Source organism: Carcharhinus amblyrhynchos, chromosome 25, assembly GCF_965287045.1.
Source record: "Carcharhinus amblyrhynchos chromosome 25, sCarAmb.v2.hapA, whole genome shotgun sequence".
Classification (NCBI taxonomy): Eukaryota; Metazoa; Chordata; class Chondrichthyes; order Carcharhiniformes; family Carcharhinidae; genus Carcharhinus; species Carcharhinus amblyrhynchos.
Window position 1 is genome coordinate 38409374 of NC_137348.1, and position 24123 is coordinate 38433496.

General features: G+C 44.8%; 1 protein-coding gene across 2 annotated transcripts in view; it reads right to left on the bottom strand.

The window, feature by feature from the left end:
* abca2 (ATP-binding cassette, sub-family A (ABC1), member 2) overlaps positions 1 to 24123 on the bottom strand; it is a 508234-nt gene that overhangs the window by 121499 nt on the left and 362612 nt on the right. For both annotated transcript variants that reach the window (XM_080212375.1, XM_080212373.1), the window contains exons 17-19: positions 21783 to 21973; positions 18902 to 19052; positions 16377 to 16581 (exon numbers count right to left, since the gene is read on the bottom strand). In XM_080212375.1, the coding sequence (XP_080068501.1) occupies positions 16377 to 16581; positions 18902 to 19052; positions 21783 to 21973 (547 nt within the window). The remainder of the gene's footprint in view (positions 1 to 16376; positions 16582 to 18901; positions 19053 to 21782; positions 21974 to 24123) is intronic.

Consider the following 24123-nt stretch of genomic DNA (forward strand, 5'->3'; position numbering starts at 1 on the left):
GGATTTTTCATCAATGTTTTCAGTATCAAATCCATCCAGTTTTTTTTGTCTATAAACCTGGATTACCAGCTGTCCAATCAACATCACATCTCTTTGGCAGCTTTTTAAAGGGTATTTTGTTTAAAAAATTCCATCATATTATTTTCTCAAAAAATAAGAAGCTGATTCTTCAAATTAATAGATAACTCAGTGCCATCACTGTCTCAACAGGTAGGAGGAGAGGAGGAGGGAGAAAGGCGATGGGGTAGGGGAAGGGGGCAGGGGAGTGAAGGGAAAGGTCAGAGGGGAGGGGGAATGGGAGGGGGGAAACGGGAAGAGAAGGGGGCGGGGGAACGGGAAGAGAAGGGGGCGGGGGAATGGGAAGAGAAGGGGGCGGGGGAACGGGAAGAGAAGGGGCGGGGGAACGGGAAGAGAAGGGGGCGGGGGAACGGGAAGAGAAGGGGGCGGGGGAACGGGAAGAGAAGGGGGCGGGGGAACGGGAAGAGAAGGGGGCGGGGGAACGGGAAGAGAAGGGGGCGGGGGAACGGGAAGAGAAGGGGGCGGGGGAACGGGAAGAGAAGGGGGCGGGGGAACGGGAAGAGAAGGGGGCGGGGGAACGGGAAGAGAAGGGGGCGGGGGAACGGGAAGAGAAGGGGGCGGGGGAACGGGAAGAGAAGGGGGCGGGGGAACGGGAAGAGAAGGGGGCGGGGGAACGGGAAGAGAAGGGGGCGGGGGAACGGGAAGAGAAGGGGGCGGGGGAACGGGAAGAGAAGGGGCGGGGGAACGGGAAGAGAAGGGGCGGGGGAACGGGAAGAGAAGGGGGCGGGGGAACGGGAAGAGAAGGGGGCGGGGGAACGGGAAGAGAAGGGGCGGGGGAACGGGAGGGAGAAGGGGATGTGGTAAGGGATGATGAGAGGGGAGGGGAGATGGGGGAAGAGGAATGCAATGGGGAAGGTGAAAGGGGAATGGAATGAGGGAATGGGAAGGGGAAGGTGAGGGGGAATGGGAGGGGAGGAGTGGAGAGATGAAGTGATAAGGGGAAGAGGTAAGTGGAGGGAGAAGAGGTAAGTGGAGGGAGAAGAGGTAAGTGGAGGGAGAAGAGGTAAGCAGAGGGGGAAGAGGTAAGCAGAGGGGGAAGAGGGGGAAGGAGGGGGGCTAGGAGAGTGGATAGGGGAAGGGAATAGTGGGAAAGGGAGGATCTGCATTTATATAACTGCCTTCAACCACTTCAGGATGTCCCAAGCACTCTCAATGTTATCCAACCATCCATCCAATGCTTCCATTGCTCCTTCTGTTTTTACCCCCAATTTTTCCTTCAATTGTTGCCAGGATGTGGCAATTGTTCCTTTAAGGGCAACACAGCAGAGTAAAGATCACATGGCCTGCGTGACCAATCAGGCTCAGGGGTGTGGAATCACCCCATGGCGAGAGAGACATTTTGGGTGCTTGACACAGCCATGAGGCTGCTTTACAATTCTTATTAATGCATACCTTTTGTGTTCACCAGTGAAGTCTAAGAAAGTGCATCTTTACACTGGACAAGGCTGAGAGGTCTCCATTTCCACTGACTATCTTTCTCTCCTAATTGTACTTAGCAACACCTTTTACAGCCAATTAAGTATTTTTGAAGTGTAGTTACTATCGAAATGAATAAAATACAGTGGAAAATTTGCACAGTTAGGTTCCACAAACAGCAATGAGTAAATAACTAAATAACTAGTCCTGAACTGTTGATTCAGTGATAAATATTGGCCAGGACACCTTGGCTAATACCCCTGATCTTCGCTGTACACCGCCATGGGCTTGCTTATGTCAACCTGAAAGGGCCTTGGTTTTGGGTCTCATCTGAAAGGCAGGGCCTCCAACAGTGCAGCAATCTCTGCAACGGTTGTCAGCAGAGGTTATGTGCGCCGGCCTCTGGAGTGGGATGGTCTGAACCTACAGCTAGAAAGAACAAGACGCTTATTAGCTTCAATAAGTTGTCATCACAGCCGTTGTCAGGTCCCTCAATGTGCTGGAAGTAATTACTCAGCAGCAAGCAGACGGTAGAGCCTCACACGTCAGCCCTTCAGTCGAGCCGCTTGGCTGACAGCGTGTGAAAGCGAGGCGCCAGCTGTCATCCAGCTCGCCGAGCTCCAAGCCGGTTCCCCAGCTGTTGACTCACAAATCTCTTTGCAGCTTCCTGTTGTACTTCGGGGCATCCATTAAAGTGTGTCTGACTAATGAGCAGGGAGAGTGCGGCGGCGTGAGGAATAAGAATGCAGAAATCTTTTCAACAAAAGCTGAAGTGTAAATCCGTGATGGCACTTTGCGCAGTTTCCTTGCATTCCTCACCAACGACCGAAACACAGGAAGGTAGAAGGGGGGAGGGGGGGGTAGTGTGGGGAGGGAGGTGGGTGACAATCTTCAATTGCAGCAAAGTGCAAAGCAGAACTGCCACCTTTGATGGAGCTAATTTAAAGCAGTGGAACTGTTCATAGAAATCATAGAAACCTACAGCGTAGAAGGAGGCTATTTGGCCCATAGAATCTGCACCGACAATAATCCCACCCAGGCCCCATCTCCATAACTCCACATATTTACATTTGCATAGAGCAAATATTTTGTGTCAGTCTTCACAATGGAAGGCACAAATAACATGCCACAAATTTTTTGACAAGGTGGCTATGGCAGGTGAGGACTAGAAACTATTAGTATCACTGAAGAGGTAGTGTTGGGCAAGCTAATGGGGCTAAAGGTAGACAAGTCTCCTGGTTCTGATGGAATGCATCCCAGGGTATCAGAAGAGATGGCAGGAGAAATAGCAAATGTACTAGTGGCAATTTACCAAAATTCACTGGACTCTGGGGTGGTTCCCACAGACTGGAAAACAGCAAATGTGACACCACTGCTTAAAAAAGGAGGTAGACAAAAGGTGGGTAACCATAGGCCGGTTAGCTTAACTTCTGTAGTAGGGAAAATGCTTGAATCTATCATCAAGGAAGAAATAGTGAGACATCTGGACATAAATTGTCCCATCGGTAAGACGCAGCATGGGTTCATGAAGGACAGGTCATGTTTGACTAATTTGGTGGAATTTTTGAGAACATTACATGTGCAGTGCACAATGGGAAACCTGTGCATGTGGTGTATCTGGATTTTCAGAAGGCATTTGACAAGATGCTGCACCAAAGACTGCTACATAAGATAAAGGTGCACGGTGTTACAGGTGATGTATTAGTATAGAGAGAGAATTGGTTAACTAACAGAAAGCAAAGAGTAGGGGTAAATGGGTGTTTTTCTGGTTGTTGATTAGTGACTAATGGTGTACCTCAGGGATCAGTGCTGGGATCACAATTGTTTACGATTTACATAGTTGATTTGTAGCTGAGGACCAAGTGTAATGTGTCAAAATTCACAGATGACATGAAGATGGGTGGCAGAGCAAAGTGTGCAGAGGATGCTGAAAGTCTGCAAAGGGATGTTGACAGTCTAAGTGAGCAGGCAAGGGTCTGGCAGATGGAGTACAATGCTGGTAAATGTGAGGTCATCCATTTTGGTAATAACAACAACAAAATGGGCTATTATTTAAATGGTAAAAAATTGCAGCATGCTGCTATGCTGAGGGACCTGGGTGTCCTTGTGCATGAATCACAAAAAGTTGGTTTGCGAGTGCAGCAGGCAAACGGAATTTTGCCTTTAATTCCAAGAGGGATGGAGTTTAAAAACAGGGAGGTCATGTTGCAGCTGTATAAGGTGCTGGTGTGGCCACACGTGGAATACTGTGTACAATCTTGGTCTCCTTACTTGAGAATGAATAGACTGGCACTGGAGGGGTGCAGAGGATATTCACTGGATTGATTCCGGAGCTGAGAGGGTTGGCTTATGAGAAGAGACTGAGGCTATACTCATTGGAATTCAGAAGAATGATGGGAGATCTTATAGAAACATATAAGATTATGAAGGGAATAGGTAAGATAGAAGCAGGGAAGTTGTTTCCACTGGCAGGTGAAATTAGAACTAGGGGGCATGGCCTCAAAATAAGGGGAAGCTGATTTAGGATTGAGTTGAGGAGGAACTTCTTTACCCAAAGGGTTGTGAATCTGTGGAATTCCCTGCCCAGTGAAGCAGTTGAGACTACCTCATTGAATGTTTTTAAGGCAAAGATAGATACATTTTTGAACAGTAAAGGAATTAAGAGTTTTGGTGAGCAGGCGGGTAAGCGGAGCTAAGTCCATGAAAAGATCAGCCATGATCTTATTGAATGGCGGAGCAGGCTCGAGGGGTTGGATGGCTTACTCCTGCTCCTAGTTCTTATGATACCCCGTTAATCCCTCTAACCTACGCATCCTGGGACACTAAGGGGCAATTTAGCATGGCCAATCCACCTAACTTGCATATCTTTCGGGCTGTGGGAGGAAACCGGAGCACCCGAAGGAAACCCACGCAGACACGGGAAGAATGTTAAAACTCCACACAGAAGTGACCCAGTCCCTGGAGCTGTGAGACAGTAATGCTAACCACTGGGCCACTTTATAATCTGAGAGGATACAACTATCAGGAAAGGGTAAGTTGGTTGAAGCTCTTTTCTCTACACAGTGAAAGACTGAGGAGTGACGTAAGTATGAGAATATCTGCCACTGTACAGTACAACAGTCACTATACTTCAAGGGTACCTTGTTGGCTGTAAAATACATTGTTACACCTGGTGGCATGAAAAATGCTGCATGAATGCAATTCTTTCTTAGTTTTCTTAAATTTTCCCAGTAGATATTCTACCATATGTACAGCACAACTAGCTGAAATGAAACTATTCACTCACATGCCTTGGTGTTGCACCTAACAGAGGTCTTTAAAATTCTGCTGTTTCCATTTGCAGCGAGTTCAAAATTGAGGGGCATAAATTGGCACCACACACCACTGACAGCACAGGAACAAGCCATCAAACCAACAGACCCATTCTGGTGTTTATGCTCCACATAAACCTTCTTCTGCTCGTCTTCATCCAACCCCATTAATGTATTCATCTTAATCCTTTCTCTCTCTCTCTCTCAAGCTTATCTAGCTTTCTCTTAAATTCATCTATCCTCTCTATCACTTTCACATTCTTCCAAAAGTAGATTTTGTCATAGCGGAGATCGGTGCATGCGCTGTAGGCCCACACTGCCACTCGCAATCACTGGCCAGCCCCATGACGCCTATCGCGTGATCGGTGGACCTGGAACGTCGCCGGTCAACCCGGGATGTCCTACCCTGAGCTAGCTTTGATCTCCAAGTCCGCAAACGGAAGCCGCGGCAGCCTGCCACCGCCCAACAGCACCCCCCAAATCCCCCCGCATCTTCCCGGCAGCCTCAAACTCTGCCCGCCCAGACGGCTAGCCCCAATCTCCGTCCTCCCTCCGTCTGCCTATGACCCGAAATGCAGAGTGGCAGTGGGACTCCCCCTCCCCCCAATAGGCCTTGCCCCTTTGGCACTGCGAGTTTGCCCCTTGGACAGTGCCACAGGACCAGGCTGGCACTACCAGGTTAACACTGCCCAGGGGGCACCTCCCTTACCCCCAACCTCCTGAGAGGTCCTCAATGGCCTCTGTTCACTCTAGCAGGGTTGGCCGCCTATCCCCTGTTAGTGGGGAGCAGTTGTAAACCCCAATGGAGTGAACCATTCCTAGCAGGAGGAAGTGGGGGACACTAGTGGGCCTGGTGACTTCAGTCCCAGGCCCGTTAATGACATGGAAATCCCGATTTCTTTATTATCATCAGCTGTCAATTTCCGGTGCAGAGCTGATTACTCTTGAAATCTTCGGCTGGGAGACATGTGGAGGCTATAGCGCCCAGCAGGAAACCTTCAAAACAACCCCAATATCTGCAATTATCCAGTCCTTCTCTAACACATCAGAGTCTAAGGAAGATTGAGAAATTATGGCCAGTCCCTCTGCAACTGACACTCTCATTTCCCTCAATACCTTCTATGCATCTCATCCTCTTATTAACTCTTAAGTACAGGCAGCCTATCCAATACCTTCTCCTCATCAATTTTAAACTCTAGTCACTGAATGACCTCCTCTTTCACTATGACCTGCATGGCCTCTTCTTCCTTAGCAAGGCCAGATGCAAAGTATTCATTTAATATTTCAGCTGTGTCACCCCTTTATGATTTCTAACTGACCTCACTCTTCTTTTACTGTTTATATGTCTAGAGAAGATTTTCAAATTCACTATTCTGTTAGCTGCCGGGCTGTTCTCATCCTCTCTCTTTGCTCGTCCTATTTGCTCTTGCAATGCCCCTCTAGATCATCTATATTCAGCCTGATTCTCAGTTATATTATCCACCTGACGTCTATTATAAACAAAGGCCGGAATTATCCTGCCATTCACACCCTGTTGCCGTTGCAAGCAAGGATGGAGAATTTGGTGCACAGTAAAATCTCCATTCACTGCAGCGGGACCAGGGAATTCCACTGGCATGAGTAGCAGGGAAAATTCCGGCCATACATTATCCTCTTGTTTTCTTAAGGTTCGGCAAACCATGAAGTAGGACGTTTTCGGTAGCTTGGTTGAAAAGCAATTCTGGAGATTTGCACCATCAGGACTGTTGTGACCCAAGGTCTGGTGGAGCATGCCTTGATGTGGAGATGCTGGCATTGGACTGGGGTAAACACAGTAAGAAGTCTGACAACACCAGGTTTAAGTCCAATGGAGTGTGCCTTGCCAATGATAATTGTACCCGTGAAACTTAGAGGTGAAAGTTACTGTTGGGAAGGGTTCCTAAGCTACCCTGCATGAATAAACAACAGATACTGAGAAACTGCATAGCTACACAGTGCCACATATCTACAAGGCTCAGTGCAAAAGCTTATGGTCATGTAAGAAGTATCTTTATTATCTGGACTATTATGAGCAACTTTACCTTTGGATAACATTTTCCTGTTAATTCACATTTAATTTGTTTCGGCCCTTGTAACAAGTCTTTGGAAGCAGAAATCCCTTTATTTACAACTCTAATAGCAGTACACAGAGTGCTATCAGTCAGCAGTCTACCTTCGGGAGTGCCAGAGGAACTGGCATACTTGGTTAAATACAAGGAAAAGACTCCCTGATTGGCCCATCAATTGAGTCCTTAATCAGGGAGTTCGTATTCCAATAGACCAGCCTCAATGGCCTGATTGAAGTCATTACAGTTCTGATTCACGGTAAAGTAAAAATTACCCAAAGTGAAACCAGGCTGGTAATTTCCTCATTTGGGAGTCATTCAGTAAATTTGATTCTTTTGGTTTACAGTTTCACTCTGGGGATTGTAACACTATTCCAGTCTATGTATGGATGATTAAAGTTTCCCATTTCAACTTCTTTATAATTCTTGTGCCTCTCTGCAATTCCCTTGCATATTTATTTCTCTACATCTTTTCCACTCGTTGATAGCCTATAGACAACACTGAGCAATGTATTTTCAACTCTTTTGTTCTCTAATTGTATACAAATAAATTCTGTCCTTGACTCCTTTGAGATATTCTCTCTCTCCATCATTTCAATGTTCTCCTTTATCAATATTGGCTCTCCTTCCTCCTTTCCTTACTTTCCTATATTCCCTGAACACTTTGCATCCAAGAATATTGAAATCTTCTCTGTGTTTTACCCAACTCCTTTTGAAAGCTACAACTGAATCTGCCTCCACCACACACTTAGGCAGTGCACAGCAGATCCTAATCATCTGCTGCATTAAAAAATGTTTCCATCAAGCTGCCTTTTGTTCTTTTGCTGCTCACATTAAATTGCCCTCCTCTGGTTCTTGGTAAGTTTATCCTCGTGTACTCTTTCTGGTCCCCAAATGATTTTTCTAGAAAGTCTCCTCTCAAATTTCTCTTCTCTAAGTGGAGCAATGCAAGGTTCTCCAATCTATCCAAATGACTGAAGTTGCTCAACATCAGAACTATTCTTCTAATCTTTTTCACCCTCTTTAATGCATTCTCATCCTTCTTTAAGTCTGAAGCCCAGATACAATTGTGGCTAAACCTGTGTTTTATAGAAGTTCACCTGAACTTTCTTGCTTTTGTATTCTCCATAAAGTTCAGTATCCCCTCTGATTTATTAACTGCCCATTTAACCTGCCCTGTCACCTTCAATGATCTGTGCACAGATGCCCTCAGGTTCCTCCACTCCTACATCCTCTATAGAATTGAACTCTTTATTTTATATTACCTCTCCTCATTCTTCCACCAAAATGTAACACTAGGTACTTCTTTGTATCAAATTTCATCTTTCTCTACATTAAATTTCACCTGCCATGTGTCTGCCCAATTCACCAGCCTTTCTATGTCTCCTTGAACTCTATCTTTAACCACCCTCCTCCCAGTTCACAACGCTTCTTAGTTTTGTGTCTGATGCAAATGTTCAAACTGTGTCCTGTACACTGAAGACTAGGTCATTAATGTAAAATCATACTGAACCCTGCGAAGCCCCATTATCTACCTTCCTCCTGTCTGAAAAGCAACAGGTCACCGCTGCTCTCTGCTTCCTGTCATTCAGCTGATTTTGTTTCAATGCAACTATTGAGCCTTTTATTCTACGAGCTTCACCTTCAGCGACCAGCCTGTTCTGCGGCACCTAATCAAACAGCTCTTGGAAGTCCGTGAACATATTAACCCACATTACCTGCAACAAACCTCTCTGTTGGCTCATCAAAAAACTCAATCAAGCTAACGAAATACAATTTGCCCCTGACAAATCTATTTCTTTAATTAAACTATATTTCTTCTTCTTGGTGTCTTGGTCAACATTTATCTCTCAACCAACACCCGATCTGCGTAACATTAGGAAGGATGGGTGAAGAAAATACAAAGAACAAAGGAAATTACAGCACCAAAACAGGCTCTTCAGCCCTCCAAGCCTGCACCGACCATGCTGCCCGTCTGAATTAAAACCCCCCCCACCCAAAGGACAAAGAGAAAAAAAACAGCTTTTATAAAAATACTTATATTTTGTTCAGAGTGATTTTGTGCTATTTTACACACACCTCACTCATTCCATTTCTTACTCTCGCAGTGAACCTTTCCCACCCACAAAGACTCAGCCTAAGATACAGTGTCCATCACACTCAGATCTGTGCCCAAGCGGCTATTGCTTAAGGTCTGAATGGTGATGGGGTGCATTGAACGTTGAAGCACACTATGGCCAAACCTAGTTCTGACCTCTTCTGATATATCTACATTGATGTGCTATCAAACAGAAGTCACGGGACTGCAGTCAGAAGTGGGAACTCTGTCTAGGGCCAGAATTCTCTGATCTTTTTCACCCCACTACCACTGCCAGCGAGAATGGAGAACTTGGCGCTCAACCAAATCACCGTTCACAGCAGCGAGACTGGAGAATCACAGCCACGGGTGAAGTTGGAGAATTCCGGCATATGTTTTTTTTCCAAGCATTTGGTCATTAGGATGAACAATTGTGACACTACCACTGGCCCAAGTGAAAACTCAGGGTCAAACATGGGACTTGATTAGCTTGTGGCTCATTGGCGCTGCACTGTTGATCCTTGCAGATCCCCTGCAGCAGGTATTCATAACCTCACTGCTGCTGAGGCTTCCCTGAAAAACAAATATTTTTCTCCATAAAACTTAATTAAATGACGAGCTAGCACAGGCGCAACCTAGCCTCTTTCAGTGCTCCAAGATTCCACCAACACTTCTGTACAGTCTGAGTACAAATGGTGACCCTTCAAACAGTTTACCAGGAAGAATGATTCTCTCACTATTGTAATATCATGAGTCCATTTATAAAGGACAGGCGTATGATTTTGGTACAAATGCATAGCAGCAGCCCACCACATGGCTCAATAAAATAGAACTGCATGGCCCAGAAACATCGCCAAGACAATGGTGTTATTTAGTGATAGTTCTAGAGCATTCCTCAGGCCAGCCACCAGGATCTCCACCAACATGAGGTGTAAGCGGCTGATTTTATTTTTGGATAGTTTAATTTGAAAATGATGCACAGTTTAGGCGAAGGTTTGGTTCGTCCTGCTAATGTTGAAGACAGGATGGGAAGGATTAATAAAAGTGCAGCAGCGCAGTCATCAAACCGTATCAGTACAATTTCAAACATCTAAAATTCACAAGTTTATTTATGAATCTATATTACAAGCAAAAGAGTGTGTTAACACGTTCAGTGGGATTCTTAATGGTTGTATTTATCTACTGAATGTGCGACAAACAAGCAATGAGTAACTTTAACAGATTTGCCTTTCTTTCGTAAGTGTAACTGCAGAATCATTGTGAAGATAAACTGGGCTATTATCTGCATTAGCAAGCTGTGACTTTATAAATGGTCCACAGCTATTGTGCAACCATCAAACTCCCTTTCCCAATGAGATAAATATTTTAAATCTCCGTGCTTTGTGGAAGTTACACACTGGTAAATTGGGATTTCTCTTCTTACACCTGAAAACACTAAACCAGTCAAAACAAACTTCTCAACATTCAATCTTAACACCTAGAACTATATCGGGTAATGTAAAAGTAGCACTGACCATTCTAGGGGGACAAGTTTAAAGGAAAAATTATGGTTTGATGTTTTTAGCCTGTCGCTGATTTAACAAGGAATCAATTTTCATTTCAGGAAACGCGATGCTAATTTTTAACCTAAAACATGTTTTTACTTTGACTGCATCTCCAGAGAGTGATCAAACTGATCGCACTTCCATATCTGTCAGACTATCCCCACAAAATCAATACCCCGAACACTTGACTCTAATGTGAAAGCACGCAACGATTGCATTCACATGGATCAACTGGCGAATCATTTCACAGCGTGAACGGAGAAAGAATGGCTACAATGATAATTTAACAACAATAATGGCAATTCTCACTTTAAAATGGCTTTTCTGGCTGAGAGTTAAGCATGCTGGGATTTTTGGTCAACTCAGATTAAAACCAGGTGCAGGTGGTAAAGTTGCTCTGGGTAAGGTTCTGGTCTGGAGCTGTGATCTGAAGCTTCCTGCGTTGGTCAGACGAAGGAAGTTGTTTGCATTGCATCTCTGATTTTTATGACTGTTATGTATGGAGTATGCAGTTTGAATTAAGCGTAATGGCATGGTTGAAAAGTAATTTGACTGGATGTTCGAACCATGTGATCGGTTTCTGGTTACACAGTTGGCTAGATGACAAAGAATCTTCTGGGAAGGAGTGGAGAATTCTGGATTAAAAAAAAAACATGTGCCAGCTTTTGTTTAAAATAACTGTTTGTGATAACTCGAAGACACCAACCATCGCAAGAAGATCTGTACCCTGAAGGTTGCTTCAGAGAAGAAGATAGATTCTACATCAAGGCTATTCCGTGGTCAAGGTTTTACCAAAACTTGGTAGTATCTATTTTTAGTTAAATAGTTAAAGTTGATATTCAGTTAAAGTGCAGTTTAAGAGTTAAAGTTCAGTTGGAAGTGAATATTCAGTTAAAGTTCAGTAAAGAGTTAATGAGTTGCAACTGTTTATGTCTGAGTTGGTATTAGATGTGTTAAGTAAAGAAATAATTGAATTACTTTCCTTGTTTGTCTCATTAAACTGGAAAGCTTGCAAGGTGTTTAAATTAAAAACTGTGTAACAATAGGCATCAGGTTGATGTGTAGAATGAAAATGCAGTGTGTTGTAAACAAAAGGAATCATTATGGTATCATAGGATAGAATCATAGAATCCCTACAGTACAGAAAGAGGCATTCAGCCCATCGAGTTTGCACCGACCACAATATCCCGCAGGCCCTACCCCCATATCCCTACATGTTTACCCACTAATCCCTCTAACCTACGCATCTCAGGACACTAAGGGCAATTTTAGCATGGCCAATCAACCTAACCCGCACATCTTTGGACTGTGGGAAGAAACTGGAGCATCCAGAGGAAACCCACGCAGACACAAGGAGAATGTGCAAACTTCACACAGACAGTGAGCCAAGCCAGGAATCGAACCCAGGTCCCTAGAGCTGTGAAGCAGTAGTGCTAACCCACTGTGCTACCATGCCACCCCAACCACTGTGCTACGTGCTGCCCCAACTACTGTGCGACCTTGCCGCTCCGTATCTGGTTTGATGGGTCTGGTCTAACTCCAATCCACCCTGCTCCCTAACCCCTCCTCTTCTGGATCCAGTCCTGGACACCCTTGCCACACCCCTCCAGTCCTGGATACCCTCCCTCACTACACACCCTTTCACTCCCGTCTTGTATCCCGCTCTAGCTAGTGCCCTAAGGGGTAGTGACATACCTTTCTGCACCCCGCTTACTCTGCACTGATGCTGCCGGGGACACACTGCACAGCCCTTGTATCCCCCAGCTTGAGTGTGGGAGGTTGGATGAGACAGGAGCTGTGCAATTGAAACGAGGGTAAGTTTGAGGGGAGTGGCAACCGAACAGAGATTTTGGGAAAAAAAATCAGAAAATTGCCCAGACCTTATATATCTACAATACCGTAATCAAGCCAGAGGAGGTGTTGGAGCGGGTATAATTACAACATTTAAAAGACATTTGGACAGATAAATGGGTAGGAAATTTTAGGGGGATATGCGCCAAATGTAGGTAAGTGGGACTAGTGCAGTTCAGGAAACCTGGTTGGCATGGACGAGTTGGGAAGGACAAACTGGGCGGCACATGGCACAGTAGTTAGCACTGCTGCCTTACAGTGCCATGGACCCGGGTTCAATTCCCGGCTTGGGTCACTACCTGTGGTGTTTGCACATTTTCTCCATGTCTGCATGGGTTTCCTCCGGGTGCTCCGGTTTCCTCCACAGTCCAAAGATGTGCTGGTTAGGTTGATTGGCCATGCCAAACTGACCCTAGTGTCAGGGGATAGCAGGGTAAATATCCGGGCTTACAGGAATAGGGCCTGGCAGGGATTATGGTCAGTGCAGACTCGATGGGCCGAATAGTCCCTTTCTGCATTGTAGGGATTATACGATTCTATGGGCTGGGCTGAAGAGCCTGTTTCCGTACTGTATGTATCTCTTGAACTCTGCTCACAGATCCCTGTAGGATTGAGAACCCTGACTTTAAGGAACTGTTACTTAGCAACTGATCAGCGTGACAGTATGAGCCATTCAATCAAAATTAATTAGTGCACTTTATGTTTTATATATTTTCTTAGAAGCACAGAAACATGAGTCGATCCTTTAGTCCCCTGAGCTTGTACCACCATTCAATTAGATCTTGGCTGATCTGTGCCTCAACTCCATTGACCTCTCATTCCTTTGCATCCCTCGATTTGCTTACTCAACAAGAAATAAAATCCTAGTCTTGAAAACTTCAATTTACCCAACTTCAGCAGCATTTTGGTAGGGGAAGTTTCAATTTCCACTTTGCGTGAAAACTGCTTTCTGCTTTCAATCCTATTGTTCTAGCTGCAACTGGAGACTATACTCTGTGAACAAGGACACTCCAGTTATTGGAAGTTCAACTGTATCTGAAGTAAAAGTTTATTTATTAATCACAAGTAGGCTTACATTAACAGTGTTAATGTAGTTACTGTGAAAATCCCCTAGCAGCCACACCCCAGCACCTGTTCAGGTACACTGAAGGAGAATTTAGCATGGCCAATGCACCTAACCAGCATGTCTTTCGGACTATGGGAGGAAACTAGAGCACCCGGAGGAAACCCACGCAGACATGGGGAGGATGTGCAGTCTCTGCACAGGCAGTGACCCAAGCTGGGAATTGAACCCAGGTCCCTGGCATTGTGAGACAGCAATGCTAACCACTGTGTCACTGTGCCGCCCACTGTCACTTGACCTATTGAACCCCTTTATTATTTTAAGTATCTCATTTAGATCAGCCTGTAACCCCATAATCCCTAAGCATTATGAAACAAGTTTGTGCAACTGGTCCTTAACCCCAATACCATTCTGGTGAATGTACCGTGGTGGATGTGCCACTTAGTAAGTGGCAACATGCACCTTTACAAGCACACTGTAGTCAGGAGATATGAATAGGGATTGTGGAGACTCCAATGTTTCTGCTGTCACAAGGTTGACCCAGAATCTCTCCCACTCCTTCGACCCGTGTGTGTTGGGACGAATTTTCAGGCTGCTACTCAATCCGTTCAGCTACGTTATGGACGCAACTTCATTGGCCTTCAAGTCCTGGGGTGGGACATGAACCTGATGCTTCTGACTCGGAGGCAGAGACGCTACCCACTGTACCACAAGACCTCCCGTTATAGAAATCTACGGCATGGAGACAGGCCCTTCAGCCCAAACTGGTCCATGCTGACCAAAATGCCCATCTAAGCTAACCCCATTTGCCTGTATTTGGCCCACATCCCTCTAAACATTTCTTATCCATGTATCTGTCCAAATGCCTTTTAAATGTTGTCAATGTCACTGCCTTAACCACTTCCTGCAGCAGCTCATTCCACGTACAAACCACACACTGTGTAAAAAGGTTGCTCCTCAGGTTCCCATTATATTCTTTTCCCTCTTAATTTAAACCTATACCCTGTGGTTCTCAATTCCCCAACCCTGGGAAAAAGACCTATTCAACTCTCTCATGATCTTTTACACCTCTATAAGATCACCCCTCAGTCACCTATGCTCTAAAAAAAAAGTCCTAGTCTATCCAATCTCTCCCAATAGCTTAGTCTCTTGAGTCCTGACAACATCCTTGTAAATCTCTTCTGCACTCTCTCCAGTTTAATAACATCTTTCCTATAGCAAGGCAACCAAAATTCAACACACTACTCCAGGTGCAGCCTCATCAACTCATCCTATACAACTGCAAGATAGCTTCCCAACTTATTTACTCAATACCCTGACTAATGAAGGCCAGCACGCCAAAAGCCTTCTTCACTGCCCTATCTACCTGTGACTCTATCTTTGGAGAACCGTGCACCTGAACTCTAAGGTCCCTCTGTTCCATGATAGTCCCTAAGGTCCTACCAATCACCATTAAAGTCCTATCTTGATTTAACTTTCCAAAATGCAACACCTCACACTTACAAATGTACTGTCAACATTTGCAAAGCCAATGCATCTTTCCCGTACAGTCCATCCTCATCTCGCAACCCTCTGGGGACTGATGGAGGATCTATACAACTGAAGTATCAAAAATGCCGTGTAAATTTTAGCCATCAATAGTTAATGGTGCAGGTCAAATGACAGGAAGATACATTAAGCTAATGGACAACAACTGAACTGGATCCTGAGAACAATCACATGTACTTCAGAAAAATTAAGCAGTGTATTACTAAAACAGAACGGGAAATAAAATTACATTGATTAGTCTTGCTCATTAGTGGAACTTGTTACTACGCCAGTTGATTTTAAGTGCTGTAGCTTGTTAGTGGATGAACATAATGAGCAGGAAGGATGGCCAAACAGAAGAAGTGAATCTGGGTAGAGTGTGGCAGATACAGCAAGAATGGTGTTGCTTATTGCAAAGGGGATTTTGCTACAGCTGTAGGGGCCATGGGTGGGACTACATCTAGAGTAGTGTGTGCAGTTTTGGTCTCATTGTTTAAGAAAGGACATAATTCCATTGCAAGTAATTCAGAGAAGATTCAAATAACCTGATTCCTGGCATGGAGGGGTTACCTTCTGAGGAAAGGTTGAACAGGTGGGGCTTGTATATGTTAGAGATTAGGAGAGTGAAAGGTGATCTTATTGAAACACCCAAGGGGACTTGATAGGGTGGAAGCTGCGGAGATTGTGGGAGAGACTGAACTAGAATCGCAGAATCCCTACAGTGCAGAAGAACCAATTTGGCCCATCAGGTCTGCACCAACTTTCTGATAGAGCCCAGGCCCACCCTATCCTCATTACCCTGAATACTTCCCATGGCTAATCTACTTAACCTTGACACCACTGGACACTAAGAGGCAATTTAGCATGGCCAATCCACCTAACCTGCACATCTTTGGAGGGTGGGAGGAAACTGGAGCACCCGGAGGAAATCCACACAGACACGGGGAGAATGTGCAAACTCTGCACATCCACCCAAGGTTGGAATTGAACCCAGGTCCCTGGCGCTGTGAGGTAGTAGTGCTAACCACTGTGCTGCCTGAGGGGTCACATGTTGCAAAAGGGGTCATTCATTTAAGGCAAGAGACGAGGGAGAGGAAATTTTCTCTCAGGAGGTCAATCATTTGTGGAATTCTCTTCCCAGAGAGCAGTGGAGGCAGACACATTGAATATTTTTAAGGTTGGAGCCAAAGGGTAGAGGGGGTAGACCAGAAACAATGTGGAGACCAGAATCAGATCTTATCAAATGATAGAGCTAGCTTGAGAACTCAATGGTCTATTCCTGCTCCACATTCACATGTTTGTATGTGACAGAGAGGCAGAGTCTGAACACACATGCTTAGGAAGGCAGGATGAACCTATTTAGATACAATGTCTGCAGGCACTTGCAAATAAGAATTGTACAAACACGGGAAGTGAGCAGAATACCTGGATGAACAGCTTCGATATACCATGTTAACACTCCGTAGACAGTAGCATCAACAATCAGCATGACCATGGAGAGAAGTAGGTTGAAGTCATCTCCTTCTACCGGTGACTGATTCAAGGTGTGCCACTGAATTCCAACGCCTGCCACCTCATACAGCGCAAAGTACTTAGATCCAAGCCCAAAAGCGGTGGTGGACATGAGGGACTGAAATTACAAGCAGCAGCATTAGTACTCAATTCTTCTTCATTTCTGATAATATATAATTACAGTATTCATTTAGCATACATTACCCACTTACAGGGTGGGATTTACCGCCACAACCCGCAACAAAACCAAGAGATGACCTGCCATCGGGCAGCGGTGGGATTTCCTGGTCCCGCCGTGAAAGGGCTAATAGTCACACAAGTTTAAAAATCACATCAGCTGCAAGCTATATCTCAGTCACACAGGGAAAACTCTGAGAAAACCCACAGGTCTCGATTAAAGCAGACCCAAATAAGAGTCAAGGACCATAAAGCTCCTAGTTACAAGAAGGCCTCAGCAGGGCATACAAACATGGCCTCCGTTGAATTATGCACAGCTGCAGCTTGTTAATATCTCTTCTAACAAAAGACATTGGGGCAGGGAAGTTGATGTACCACTGGTTAGAAATAGATAAGTATAAAGAAATGTATGCCAGATTATATTATAATTAGGTAGACGTGCACAAGTTGTAATTGGACAACTATACCCTTATGTTACGCGTGATGTAAACCTAATCGATAGTTGTGAGTGGATATAGATAACTTCTGTGCAAATGTACATCTTTGATTGGTATATGCTAATTTCCTATAACTGGATCTGAACTATTAATCTCTATGCAATTCCTGGATTGGGGCTCTCCCAGGTGAACCACTAATTGGAGCATTGGGGCCAACCCATACCATAGTTCGTAATAAAGTCCTTGTCTGACATTCCAAGAGTCTTTGTCTGGTTTTCTCAACTGAGAGAGGGTGAAAAATATATATAGCTGAATAGCTGTATTTTCTTCCTGAACATCAACAGGGTTTCCTATTGAATGTGCCCCTCGCTGCTGTGAAACCCGTAGTCAGGATACGCTATCAGTGGGATTGGAAGATCCTGCTTGCATGAACAGCTGGAAAGTTTTGACCGTCATTTTAATACAGTATATCAAATTATTAGTGACTGATAATGGTGATCCTATAATTCTGAGCAAATCATGAATGACGTTTCTATGGAAATATGTTGCAACGTTTGCTGAAACATTTTAAACATGGATTGTTTCAACACTTTCTGTAACACACTTCTTGGATTTTCTCCTCTAGTAAGTCTGCAGTTTGGTACTAACACTGTCTAAATATGGATCTATATGTGTGAGCATTGAAGAAACCTCTGGTCCTGGGTTTAACCCCATTCTGCAGTGATCAGAGCAATGTCAATAAATCCCTTCGGCATGTGTTTACAGTAAGGCTGTATTTTTGGACAGACTGAGGGGAAGCTCGGTGGCACAATGGTTACCACTGCTGCCTCACAGCGCCAGGGACCCGGGTTCAATTCTGGTCTTGGGTGACTGTCTATGTGGAATTTGCACATTCTCCCTGTGTCTGCGTGGGTCCGCCCCCCGCCCCCCGCCCCCACCCACCCAGGTGCTCCGGTTTCCTCCCACACTCCAAATACGTGTGGGTCAAGTGGATTGGCCATGCTAAATTGACCCTCGTGTCAGGGAGGTTAGCAGGGTAAATACGTAGGGTTACGGGAATCGGGTCTAGGCCGTCGCTGATTGTGATCAGTGCAGACTTGGCCTCCTTCTACACTGTAAGAATTCTATGATTCTATGAACTGGACTCATCCACAATCTCTCTTGGACTTTTGAGGATCCAATTGCCCATATGAAAATAAGCACGAGAATGCTCATCAAGTTTGCCTCATTTCAGAGTCCCTTTATTCGTTTCCTTTTACTGTCAAAACGCGAGGCTATCGACGTGAGATAGTCACCAAGAAATCCAACAGGGAATTCAGAGGAAGCATCTTTACTCGAAGAGTAGTAAGAATGTGGAACTTACTACCACAGGGACTGGTCAAAGTGAATGGTATTGAAATTGTCTAAACGTCAGCAGCGGGCTGAAATATAGTCCCCATAAACAGAAGATCTTCTGCAATGACCAAGTCTTTCCTTGTGGAGAGAGAACCAGGGGCCACTGAAATGTTGTTGGGTGAAAGGTTTAACTCACTGAGCAAAACCCAGTGTCAGAACACGCTTTATTCTTGTAAAAGTAAAATACCGCGGATGCTGGAAATCTGAAAGAGAAACAGAAAATATTGCATAAACTCAGCAGGTCTGGCATTGTCTGTGGAGAAAGAAACACGGTTAATGTTTGGAGTCTGTATGACTCTTGACTCTGTTTCTCTCGCCGCTGATGCTGCCAGACCTGTATCAGCCATGTTCTCTTGTTATCCTTGTGAAACTCACTAAGCACAACACTGAGAAAGATAAATCAACCTGATTATTTGTTTGATATCATACCGCAATGCATTTCTCGAACGCAGTGATCCTATCGTGAGCCACCTCCTCACGGATTGCCACGTACATGTAAGGGACGTAGCTAAGGAAATAGATGATCCCACCACACGCTGAGGCCAGCTTCGCCTTGGAGTAGACCACAGAGATCAGGAAACTGCAAGAGTTCAAGGAAGAAGTCAGTTCCACAGAGTTACGAGACCAGCTTTTATTTTCTCTCAGGAAAAGTCTGACCTGTTCCAGATGTTCTCTAAGAGACTTACAGGATGGGGGAATCATAGAACCGATACAGTGCAGAAGGAGAGCATTCAACCCATCGAACCTGCACCAACAACAATCCCACCGAGACCCTATCCCCATAACCCCACGTATTTACCCTGCTGATCCCTCTAACCTACACATCCTGGAACACTAAGGGCAATTTAGCATGGCCAATGCACCTAACCTGTCCATCTTTGGAGTGCAATGCCCAGTGTGGTATTACAGTAAACAATGTGTCATCAGCCAATTCTCTACCAAACACAATATCTGCTGGGTCTGTTCTTTGACTGGAGACATCTGTCATCTCCCTCCAAAGTCAGCACTAACACTTGTTCCCCGTCAGTCACACTCTCACACAACTGCCTAAAATTGTCAAAGCCACAGGTAATTATTGTGGTCTGCTCTCCCTCCAGTCACAGTTGCCCAGTGCGCTCTGGCACCGTTCACTCAATGTGCACCCGCCCCCAGCTCTCGAGGAGCCTCAATACCTGCATCTTTGCGAGATCAGCCAGGAGCAGAACTCTGAGGTAACCAGCACTTTTGATGAATTGTCAATACCCATGCTGGACAATGGAAATTTTACAGTTCTAATTTATAGTCCCTCTGGCCTGGGAGGCGTTGAACTCAACAAAAGTTGGGTTGGGGGGGGTAGAAGTTGGGGTATGTGCCACCGTTTTGATCTGGTGTGTTGAGTATTAACACACAGGAAGGCGGGAAAGTGGAACTGATCCACTTCAGATCAGTCATGATCTTATTGAATGGCGGGGCAGGCTTGAAGGGCTGGATGGCCTACTCCTGCTCCTATTTCTTATGCTCTTATGTAACACAGTTTGTGTGTGGACGGGAGTAATTTACTTTGAGTAGAAGCTGCACTTCATTTATTCAAGTTCAACATAGAGCAGCCAATTCTCAAACAATCAATGTCAGTAAAGGCTTTGTCAGCCAGGCTGACTGCATCTTAATGAGCTACAAAGATCTGAGTGAATACGCAAGGCTACCTTCACAGTTGCTGTGCTTCAAGCACTATGAGCGGCGCTTTGTAACTACCTTGTGATTGACAAATAGTCATTATTCACTGCTGATACAAAGAGTTGTGCACTGCAAGCACGTCTGGTATGAGCAATGAAGACTGTATTGCATTGAGCCTCTGTGTCTCTGGGGTTTGATAAAAGGTGGACAACAGTGGCTAGATTTCTCACCCAGCACAGTAGCACAGCGGTTAGCACTGCCGTCTCAGAGGGACCTGGTTTCAATTCCAGCCTTGGGTGACTGTCTGTGTGGAGTTTGCATATTCTCCCTGTGTCTGTGTGGGTTCCCTCCGGGTGCTCTGGTTTCCTCCCACAGTCCAGAGATGTGCAAGTTAGGTGGATTGGCCATGCTAAATTGCCCCTTAGTGTCCCAAGATTTGTAGGTTAGATGGAATTAGCCAAGGTGTGGGATTACAGTGATAGGGTGAGGGAGACGGCCTGGATAGGATACTCTATCAGAGAGTTGGTGCAGGCTCAATGGGCCGAATAGCCTCTTCTGCATTGTAGGGATTCTATGACCCCCATCATTACTCCTGCCGGAAAGGGTAATGGTATTATACGAGGATAAAATTGTAGTAAGCTACTATCACTACACCCTAGGCTGACATTTGCCACCCAAGCTCATTCACTCAGGATGAGCACTGGATACTAATGAAAGTACATATCATTGACTTAGAATTAAAAGTGAAGAATGAAATTCTCAAAGTATACATGTTGAATATTGTTTCTAGGGTACACGGGAAAGTTGCACTGATGAACCCAAGTAAAACAATGCATTATAATATCAACAGTCATGTCAAAGTGCATGGCTGCAAATCCCCACATGACAATTTTCCCATTCAGTCTTATCATCAGAGCTTGCCACAGGGGGAAAAGCAGTGCAGGTTGTACCAGACAGGGATGAAGAAAATAATTCAATATATCAAGAAGGGAGGTTCAGGTACTAGAATGAAATATAATCAATTGAAGCTAGGTTTTGCCAATTATGATTTATCAAGACATTAGGAAGGTAAAAGCTCGGTCCATTTGACTACAGTTCACCACCTACTCAGATGCACGGTTGCACACTGGTTAGCACTGCTCAGGTGGCATGGTGACACAATGCTTAGCACTGCTGCCTAGCACTGCTGCCTCACAGCGCCAGGAACTCGGGTTCGATTCCCAGCTTGGGTCACTGTCTATGTGGAGTCTGCACTTTTGCCCCGTGTTTGCATGGACTTCCTCCAGGTGCTCCAGTTTCCTCCCACAGTCCAAATGGCATGCTGGGTGCATTGGCCATACTAAATTCTCCCTCAGTGTACCTGAATAGGCACCGGAGTGAGGCGACTTGGGGATTTTCACAATAATTTCATCGCAGTGTTAATGTAAGCTTACTTGTGACTAATAAACTTTTAGCTTTAACTTTAAAATCAAGCCACACTCTTTTCATCATGAATTCTTATGAAGTTTAAGGTTATATATTTACAATGAATGAAAGGATATCATCATCTGTGCTCCATTCAGGACAGATGAGTGTGTGCCATTAAGTTCAACATTTTTAATGAGATATTCACCAATTCCTGCTCCGAGTCATCGGTAACTCTGTTTAACGTACTCACCAGAACATGATGGTGGCAATGCCATAGATTGTGAGGAACAGCCAGATTATGAAGGGGTCACTGTGCATCAGGACTTTGCCATATTTCAGGATACCCGTCAGTGCAGTTACGGAGATGGAGAGCTGTACAAAGCCTGTGATGAACCAGGCCACCCAGTGGACAGCATTGTTCAACCCCATCATCTTCATGACCTGCAGGAGAAGGTTTGTAATGGGAAGAGAGCCAGATTGTTCACAACAACCTGCAGACTAAATCTCACTCGCCAGCTCTACACCGACACCAACACATGAGCATAACAATTTCACGCAATACACCAGCCACATGTGACTAATGGAAAATCTAGATGTGGACAATTCTAATTCTGATCAGCAAATTAAAAGAGGAAGAATAGTTGCCATTGTTCAGTATGTTATCTTAATATTGGTGTTTGTACAACACATCAGTGTGCCTTTCAAAATTTGTGTACGTTTTGTGGTATAATCGGTTAGACAAATGGTCGCTACTAAATGCCTTTGATGTTTCAATAAATACTGAAGAAGTACATTTAACTGTGTTGTGTAAGTGTACAGAGGAAGTCTTCCACTAAAGCAAATCCACGTGGCTAAAATGGAGCTGCCATAGCCTCATTAATAACAAGTTTGCAATTTCTACTGAACAACGCTGTGAGGTGTCTTTTGAGTGACTGACATCCTCATTAAATATTAGTTTGCATTTCAGTCTTTCAAAAATTGAGTAACATAATTTTTTAATCCCACCCAAGGTCAATGGAGCTTTGCATGGTCCATGGTCCAGACCCCACCACCCCTGTGCATTACAATTCCCCTGACAGGCAGGAAGAGAAAACTCCCTCTGCAGAGTAACACCTATGATTTTACGTTCAGGTGGTTTAGGTTGCACGGGGAATTGTGGAATGTATCGGTGCGATGTCTCCTTCATATTTATGAGGGGTCCATTAAGCCACAATACATCCCATGGTCTGTGCTGTGGGCAATTACTATCACACACTGGAACATTTTAAACTTTGCACATAATACATCAAGTATTTATATCTGCCACGATTTGAACATAGAACATAGAACATAGAAAAACTACAGCACAAACAGGCCCTTCGGCCCACAAGTTGCACTGGTGATATCCATATCTACTAGGCTTACCTATAACCCTCAATTCTATTAAGTCCCATGTACTCATCCAGAAGTCTCTTGAAAGACTCTATCAAATCCACCTCCACCACCACCGATGGCAGCCAATTCTACTCACCCACCACCCTCTGAGTGAAAAACTTACCCCTGATATCTCCTCTGTACCTACTCCCCAGCACCTTAAACCTGTGTCCTCTTGTAGCAACCATTTCACTCTTGGAAAAAGCCTCTGAGAATCCACCCGATCCATACCTCTCAACATCTTATACACCTCAAACAGGTCACATTTGATTTGTGGGTTAGGATTGCGAATGAGCTTTATAGGAGTAACACATGGCTAACACAGCCTCACAGCTCCAGCGGCAGAACTGAGTACAAATGTTGGAAATGCACAACTGGTCAATTAACAGCAGAAAGAAAAAAGATGAGTTCACTGATCCATGTCCAGACAGCTGGCAGTCCTCGGAAACTTCTCTCTTCTCTCTGTTACTTGTTGTGCATTTCTGGGAATTGTATTCAGGCATTCAAGATTTGTGGCTTTCCTTTTTACCTTCAGCGATAGAATGTTGTGTTATAATTCCAGAGGGACACAGCTTGGACTGAAGAAAAGCTATCCTCAATTACAAGGCACAAATACCCAACTAGGCTGCTGCTCAGTATGGCTTGGAGCGTGACAGTAAAGCACAAGCCATGAATCTTTTCACAGAGAAGAAATATGATGGAAATAATGTATAGCTACTGGATAATTCTTTCAAACATCTGATACAGGCGCAAAGGGCTGAATGACCTCCTCAGCTGTATCGTTTGATGATGCTTAACCACTTGGGAATGCAGTCGAGGGAGCAGAGCTCAAGTTAACCCATGGGCACAGCTCAAGAATAAAGAATAGTACAGCATAGCAACAGATCCACTGGCCCACCAAGTCTGTGCCAATGCAGTTGCCACTCAAATCTAATATTTTCTTACCTCAATTATTCCCTGCCTATCCATGTATTTATCCAGATGCCTCTTGAATGTTGTTATAGAATCTGCTTCCACCACTTCCTCCAGCAGTGTGTTTCAGGCATTCACCACCCTCTGTGCGAAAAACTTGCTCCTTACATCTCCTTTAAACCTTCCTCCTCTCGCTTTCAATCTATGCCCCCGACTAATTGACCCTTCAACCCTGTGAAAAAGACTCTGACTATCCACTTTATCCA